The following is an 8,538-nucleotide window of genomic DNA, read 5'->3' on the forward strand; positions in this document are numbered from 1 at the left end:
CCTCGAATGTTCGTCAATGTTCAACACAAGGAAGATAGCCGAGCTCCGCTGAGCGTCGCTTATCGTCGCACGCGAGCCAAGAAAAAAGAGAAAAGTGGAGGTCGTGACCTCGAAAATTTCGCAACTATCCGATCTGCGTCTTCGCCGAGTGTTCTCAGACGTTCCCGTTTCCATTTCCAACTGGTCGTAACCGTCGTTCAAGTTCAAATCTCTTTCTTTTGCCATTTTACAAGCAAGCAGGGAACCGTAATATCGTTCCTTCGAACGATATCCTCCATCTCCATGAATGAAACTCCGCCGCGATTCAACCTGGTGGATCGATCGAGCACGGTTTAGATTTACCATTGAATCGATACTGGTGTCTCCTTTTACCATTAGCTGGTCGGCTAATCAGGCCAGTGGTGCGAGTGCGCGATGAAATTGTGCTGAGAAGACGATTATTAGGCGATGGTTATGCGACGATTACACTGGACCAGACACGTGAACTAGTTATTCAAAATGAACGAGAGACTCTGATAAGGTCTGGTTGGAAAAAGGAGAGGAGCAGCTTTTATCGAGCCGGTGATAACGGAGACTGCCTCTCACGTCGTCGACCTACGCTGATCTCTTGCCTGGTTTCCATTTACTGAAGGCTGCTGCACTTGTTCAGACTCGTGCTTCTGTGTTTCCATCCCTCGACAAGCCAGTTTCAGTCGTAGATGCGTGAATCTGGTAGCTTTCGTCGCTTGGAATAACATATAAAGTACCAGTGTTACACTGCGATTTATTATTTATCAATTATTCTTGAGGTATCATAAGACTCAACTTGCCTCTCGGTAATTTCTCTTGTATCAGAGAGAGAGAGAGAGAGAGAGAGAGAGAGAGTATGTACTCACAGTTTGAACTAAAAACAAGCAGAGAAATAGAGGGAACATCGGTGAAACAGAGATTCTGCCAAGCTAAAATAACAAAGAACACCAGTGAATACTCTATCGAGTTGTAACATAGAACCACCCATAATCCAACTGGTACTCGAAGCAATTAATACCTCTAGCTCGAAATATATCGCTTCTTTTCATCTAACACTGTCTTTGCAAGCTCTTCCCATACATCTTCCAGCAACTACATCGTCGTATTAATCCGTCCTAGTGGTCCAGAACCTCCTCTTTTGAAGAATCCGTCGAGCAACCACGGTGGATCCCCTTTTACCTCCCACCTCCCTTTTCAAAGAGGCTAGGAGCTTAATTTAATGGCTGTCTGGCGAATTAACGAGGTGGCCACGTGTCTCTGCTGGCAAGATTTCTCAGTGTCAACCGGCTGATGCACTTCCCCGGTATCCCACGCGGTGTCTGTATATCTTGTCCCGTTTCCAAGCCCCTCCTGAAACTACTAGCGCCACCATAAGCATAGTTTCGAGCCTGGAGACGGGTAGAACCGTTTTGGAAATCGAATCGTTTCTTATCTCTGGGTCAACGACACACTCCTTTTGTCTGATCAGGTGGTAGACATGTCTAACCTGCCTTCTGAATTTCAAGGACCATTGGATCCTCGTAAAAATGAGTTATAATAACGGGATTCTTAGTATACACGAGATTGAGGGGATTGCTTTGAGATTTCTGATCCTCGGGCCAACGACATACTCCTTCGTCTGTTTAGGTAGACCTGTGTAATCCTAGATTCGTCTCTCCAACCTGTTTTTTGCACCTGGAGAGGAACCATTGGATCTCCCATGGAAATGAACACACTTTAGAACTTCTCGTTATTTTCACATTTTTCCGTAAATTCGAATCGTAGCGATTTGTCGTTCGTGTGAATTTGATAAAATGACGAGAAATATGGTGAAATATGGCGGATAGAGGTGGGCCGTGGTTGTTTTACGAATTTTCGCCAAGTAACAACTTGGGTGCAAAACTAGACGTCGTAAAGCCGGATCGCAAATTAACGATCTAGCGAGATCGTAAGTTTCACTTGGCATAATACGATGTCACAACACCGGCCCGGTGTTTGTAAGCTTCCGGCGACGGCACTTCAAACATCGGCCAAGCTTAGAGCCAGAAAGTCTCTTTGGCCGGGGTCGTTTGGATGCGTCGCGTGGTCCTCAAGCTGGTTCGTTCACCTTTCACCACCTCTTGTGTCGTGTTGAGAATGCCCCTTCAGAAGATCCTCATATACATGCGTCCATTTTTTCTTGTACATTACAGGTGTACATACTGTGTGTGTACGTTATTAGAGACTGGTTCATTGCTTTTTTTTTTTTTTTTTTTTGGTATAGCTTCTTTCAAAATTTCGTTTGTATACATTGATCTCCGTGTAACTATTTGTCGGTTGACTTTTGACATAGAGTTAAAACATGTAACGAACATTTTCTGTAGATAAATCTTTTGATTTTCTAAAATAAAGGTTTTACTTGTGACTTGTGTACTTGTACTTGTCACAAACTATATTTAGAAAGATGACAAATGATCACAATTAGTCTGATATCTACGGAGACTGTAGTGAAATACAGCCAGCGATGCATTTACAATAATTATCGATAATTATCCTGGTGTAGATAGTACGTTAATTGTACCAAACAGGCTGCAGATTATTTTCATAAGAAACTAGGTATAACAAAATGTATCTAACGTACTACCAACTCTGCTTGCAGACCAATTTACTCAACAGAGTACCTATGTAAAAATGTACTTCGAATAAAATGCCACCAAGAATTTTATACATAGGATAGACTATACTAAATGATTACAGGAACTGCAGCAGGGCAATGGAAGCTTAGGGGTTGCAGGGCTAGGTGGGATGCAGGAGGCCTCTCACTCTCTGAAGATCAAGCAGGAACCATTTCAGGTATCACCGCCGTCACCTCTACCTCCTCTGCATCAAGGTAAGTCAAGCAACACCTCCTCCAACCTAACCTCTGCTGACGATAAACGCGAGATCTCTCAGTGTGGCTTCTAAAAACACGTTGACTGACTTTGAAAGACTCCGGTTGACGTCATCAGGATCTCAGAGCAAGCAATGATTCCTCCCTGCTTGTGTTCACTGTGCTCGAAGAGTATGTTCTAATAATACAAAACGCCTCTCGAGTGTCGCGTGACTCTGTCTCTCGATGAAAGGCGACAAGAGGGGAGAGAGAGAAAAAGAGAGAGAGAGAGAGAGAGAGGGAGAGCGATCTAGAAAAAGAGGTGGAAAGAAAGCGGGATATCTTGGAGAGGGAGATGATATACCGTTGGAGGCTGCGTGCCCTGATCTCTCCACGCGTCGTTTAGTTACATTCTCTGCCTCGATTACGCTCCTCGGAGAGCTGTCAGTGGCTCGTCTTCAACGGTGTCGGGTTCGAAGACGCCATTGATAGAAATATCCCCTCCTAGGTCGTGCACCCTAATGATTTATCTGTCACGATTGTTTTCCTGTTTATAGGATGTACAAATCGTGACGGACGTGTCCATGTGTACAGTTTGGACGTTAACATGGGTATTATCGAGCAGGATGAACTGTGAATTGGGAATTCTTTTCTTTTTTTCTTTTGCTATACTACTGTAGGAAATTTTACGGTTCCTTTTTTTCTGGTTATTCGGTGATGCTTTCTTGTGCAACAGATAAATATTTTGTTGTGGAGGGTACACAGAAGGTATGGTTAGTTTTAATCGAAAGTCGATCCTTGTGAAGGACCACAGGTTGAACAGGTTAAACTTGCTACCGGAAAAAACAGCCACTCGTTATAATCCACGAGGTGTCCTTAAAAACACAGACCTGGGAAATTGAAGAATTTTCGTGATTACCAAAATGGCGACCTTTCCAAAGACGAAGGATCACATTTTAAGGGAAAGTAGCCATTTCTTCGAGGATCCGATGAACGATACTGAAGATTAAATCATTATACTGGTTCAGGTATAAACTATACACAAACATCCCTACAAAATTTCAGATCGATCGGATTATTAGTTTTCGAGATAATCGCCTCACAATTTCGAAGTTCACGAAGTTACCTTGAATAGGGTATAGCTGCGCACTTTAAACCCTCATAAGTTCCCCAATTCTTCGAATTTTTCAAAAATTCTTTCAAATTCTTTTTACACACACTTAGCACTATTTATGAAGGGAGGGAGGGAAGAATTCCTCACCTTTTAACCAAACCTTGACAATTAGCCTTAAATCTCGAATGCGTAGGTATCAATCGTATTATTTCACACTTGGTTAATTTTCTTGTGACGCAGCCTTCGTAGAATAATTTTCACGTTCTATAATCTACTGGATATGGATCATGCGAGGACCAACCGTGAATTTCGCTGGAAACGGAAGACGTGGATGTAGGAAGGGGTTGAGGGTGGCATGATAAAGTACCGATAAAAGAGGAAACGGCCCTCCGTCATGGGGTTTCGTGTTACCGAATTTTTCAGATTCGCTAATCGCTGAAGATAAAAGCCTGGTGAAACCCAAGGAGCTTGGTATCGATATCTTCGTAGTGAGTAGTTATGCGCGCGGGCGCACGCGGCAAGAATCAGTTGAAATGACGACACGCGAGGTTGGCGGTCGGGAATTTTCGCGGGAGCAACAAGACTCGTCCTCGACGATCTCGGGAACACAAGAGGACCGCTTTCTCACTCGTCGACGAGAGTTATGGTCGCTAATCCGGGAACGTTGGCCGCAAAGCTTGGAGCTGATATATCGGCCAACGACAGCGTTTTCGTGGATTACACGCCGTGAAAAAGATCTCGAATGGTATTTCGACGTGTGCACACGTGAAAACCTGTCTTCGTGCTGATCTGCCTGTGTAAATTCTACCCTAACTTTATCTGCTAGCGTTCCGCCATCCTGCTTCTCTATTTCGTCGCTTTTGGACATTTCTCGAACGATTTTTTGGTATTTTCGTTGGCACTTGTTCGATATGGAAGGTAATTCCTTGGTTCTTCTTGGGGACTTTTGACAATATCACGGGACTGTCGTAATTTTTAATTGTAAAGTGGTCCCTTACTTCCCCCTTTTGCCATTTTGGATAGTATTTTCTAGCTCTTAGAGAGACTCCAGATATTTCTCCATACTTTTGCATTTGATAAATAGCCTCGAAAACTTGGACAGAAGATTCTCCTAACATTTCTGGACCTAACAGGTGCCCTCGACCTCGGTGAAACAATTCTTCCTGCCAGAAAGACACTGTAAAGCACATACACGGTGGCCCAAGAGTATCCTGACTATTTAGTGTTTCACGCGGCATAAATTACGCGTAACAGCCTCATTCTCGATTATGCGTGGAAACTTATCGTGCCAATAAAGCCCAACTTGATAAGGCTCCATGGAAAGCTGACACTTTTTATTGCAGCAACGTCTGATTAGTCGTCCGGAGTGGCCCGCAATCGTCATTCTAATTCAGTTTGGCGTAAATACGTACCCTCTTACAGGCTCCCCGATGCTGCTGCATACCGAGAAACTTTCTGGCCAGAAAAGCGTCACATGGCATCTCCTTCGACGACAGATAACGCGACCCTGTTGTGTTTATTCGGAAACCAGGCCGCGTACGTAATATATCTTGGAAGCACTCGCTTTTAAAATAGATCTCTAGTAAACAAGGGCACGGCTCTGGGCTAATCTCGTCCCGATAAGGGAATCGCGAGAGTTAATCCCGAACTATTGATTAAACCAGCCACAGTGATTTTCGTCGATTTCGCCTGATCACGTCGATTCGGATACTGAGCGTAACCTCAAACTGGGTCGTAAATTCTGTTCCTAGCCACGGAGCAGCTTCTGAATCGATGATAATAAGCCTTACCAGCGCAGAAACGTAACGTAATTTGTACTTGTAGAGAGTGTTCAGTTATCAGCGTCTAAGATGGCTCTTTTCTTTGAGGACGATAAAACTGGCTCGAGTGACGGCTGAACGGTTGCAAAACGCGTGGTGAAAGGAGGAGATTCGAGATAAGTGGCCCGTCGACGAACCAACTGGCGAGAAACATGGTCGGGCCCCCTTTGTATTATCTCCTTGACTCCTGTTAGCTAATCCAACCCAATGTTTTCGATTGTCCAGGCCCAGATTAACCTCTCCGCCTTATTAACACGGTGTATAATCGTTATAGTAAACACAATAACCACGGTTGATAATTGAAAAATAGCTGTTTCGAGGGAGATTCGATGGTTCCATATGAGGAAAAAGCGAGATTTTCGAGGTTAGGTTGGATCGCAGATAGTAACTGCAGAAATTCGATCTCACTGGCACTTCCGGTGTAGGAGGACGGAATGGTGGGGAGGCGGAGACGTCGAGACGACGACGTTGACGAGGTCGAGAAGAGCTATCGTTGTCAGATGACCCCCTGCCCCCTGATTTCAACCCCCCGGTGTCCTCGTGGCTTCCTCGCGCCTGATACACGGTGTCCATATTGGTTTTCACTGGGAATCGCAAGGATCGAGTTAGGTTGAAATTAGGAATCTCGTCCTGGACGTCTTTTTTCGATTAAATTGAAGGAATACGTTTTACGTTAGGTTACCAGTTAATCGTTTCATTTTTCTGAGTACAGAGGCTTGAAAAATGCTGTTTCTGAGTTTGTGTTTAGATCAGTGATCTACTTGTGGGACATTTGGAATAGTATATTTTAGGTTAAGTTACGATGAATTATTTCGTCGAATGCCTGTAAAATGTTTCAAGCTGCACGATTATTTCTCACTGAATTTTATCGACAGTAGGTAACCTTTTCCATAAAATATTCGAAGAGTATATATTTCAGGTTAGGTTGCGATTAATTGTTTGTTTCTTCACCTATAATGGATCAATCTGCAATTTGATCCTTGAACCCATAGCATTGTTACCCTGTAAGGCTACATGAGACCTTTCGGGGCTCGTGGTACCTCAATGGGGAGGCACGAGACTCTGTTCAAGATGGGAGTGGCTCGCCCCAATAGAAATCCCTGATTAGCAGGGTAGGAATGGCAGATCAGGCACGTGCTCTGACGCCCTTCAACGCTTCCCCCGGCTGACTATAATCGCCATGATACCTGATATTAGACGAGTATGACTTTCACCTTGTTCCGATGATCATATTAACCTCTACACAAATCGACCCCTCTGTTACTCACAAATGACCAATTAAGGAGTAGAAAAAAAAATTGTACAGAAACATTGTAAATGATATATTTTCTTAGTCTAATCAGTGTAATTGGTCGGAGAAGTAATACAGATCATTTCTGTATGACTTTCACCTTGATCTGATGAGCACAGTAGATTCTACACTAACTGAGTGACCTCATCTATTGGTCATCATAGAACCTATATAGTCTAACTGAATTAATTGGTAAAAAAAGCATTCGAGATACGTATTTTTTCGGGTGTGAACAGTGTGATTGGTGTCAGAAGTGAGTATAGAGATTGCGTTTTGGAATTGATCAGAGCGACGGGGTCCAGGCTGGTCAAAGTGTGAAGAGAAGGAGAAGCGTAAGTCGAAGAGTAGGACAAGAGGCGTGCGATTCGCAGCGTGATGTCACGGCGTATTGTATTTCGCTTATCGGCGCCCGATTCCTCGCGGAACCCGCAGCATTTCAGGAATGCGAATGCCACGGTTTTCAGCGCGACGACGACCACGAAGACAACGACCTTCGTCGCGGGGATCGACTTTGCTCTCGACTAATCGATTCAATCCCGCTTTCCTCCCTTCTCCTTCTGTCTCTATTTCTTCCTTTCATTTCATCCTTTAATTCCTTCATTTCTTCCAATTCTCCACTATTTCTTAGTTTTTTTTTTTATTTGTTTTCATTACCTCTTTCTATCTCTTCCTCAATTATTTCAACTGTGTTTATCTTTTCAACTCGTTCGATGTTTCTGGTTCTTTCAGTTTCTTCGACGTATTTTATCTCTTCGATTTTTTCTCTTCGTTTCTGCGATTTTTTTCAGTTTCTTTATTACCTCGATTTTTTCCATTCTTTTTCTATCTCTTCTATCGTTTCAACTGTATTTATACGCTTCAGCTTATTCGATGTTATTCTTGTTCCAATTTCTTCGATTTGAAAAATTTTCTTCCTATTCATTTCGAATCTTCTGTAATACTTCGATTCTTCGAATCGCACGAATCAGACGACCCACTCGAGAGAGACCCAGTGAACCCGTTTCGCGAGCCAGTTAATCATAAAATTTGCAAGATCCACTGAACTAATTTTGCAACCTGCAAACTTGAGCAAACCCCTCCTTGTCGAAGGCCAATTTTCGCAACGCCGATTACGACACAGATTTTCACAATATACGAACACTGCACTTCTCTGTATCACTCGTTACGAAACACATTCTGAATATGAAAATCGGTACCGACTGAACGTAGTTGCGGTACCTTAGTCGGTAACGAGGGTTGCCGTTTATAAAGTCACCAATCTAGAATAGAGAACATTAAAATCCCGGACTTTTCTCCCTGAAATCCGGACACTTATACTTTTTTTCAGATTAACAACGATATTCCAAGATAAAAACTTCTTTCTTGAGTTTGACTTAGAAACACTTGGAAACTAACTTTTATAAGTATGCGAAACAACGCGCGCGGATTGCAAGAGAACTAGTATGTAGCTGGAAGGTTTGCGACAAAAAGCTCTGGT

General features: G+C 43.3%; 1 protein-coding gene across 2 annotated transcripts in view; it reads left to right on the plus strand.

Annotated features, from left to right (window-relative positions):
• Window positions 1–8,538, plus strand: part of LOC108575699 (forkhead box protein D1-like) — a 17,180-nt gene that overhangs the window by 670 nt on the left and 7,972 nt on the right. For both annotated transcript variants that reach the window (XM_017938570.1, XM_017938571.1), the window contains exon 2: window positions 2,725–2,857. In XM_017938570.1, coding sequence (XP_017794059.1) covers window positions 2,725–2,857 — 133 coding nt within the window. The remainder of the gene's footprint in view (window positions 1–2,724; window positions 2,858–8,538) is intronic.

The sequence above is a fragment of the Habropoda laboriosa genome, unplaced genomic scaffold, assembly GCF_001263275.1.
Source record: "Habropoda laboriosa isolate 0110345459 unplaced genomic scaffold, ASM126327v1 scaffold295, whole genome shotgun sequence".
Taxonomy (NCBI): Eukaryota; Metazoa; Arthropoda; class Insecta; order Hymenoptera; family Apidae; genus Habropoda; species Habropoda laboriosa.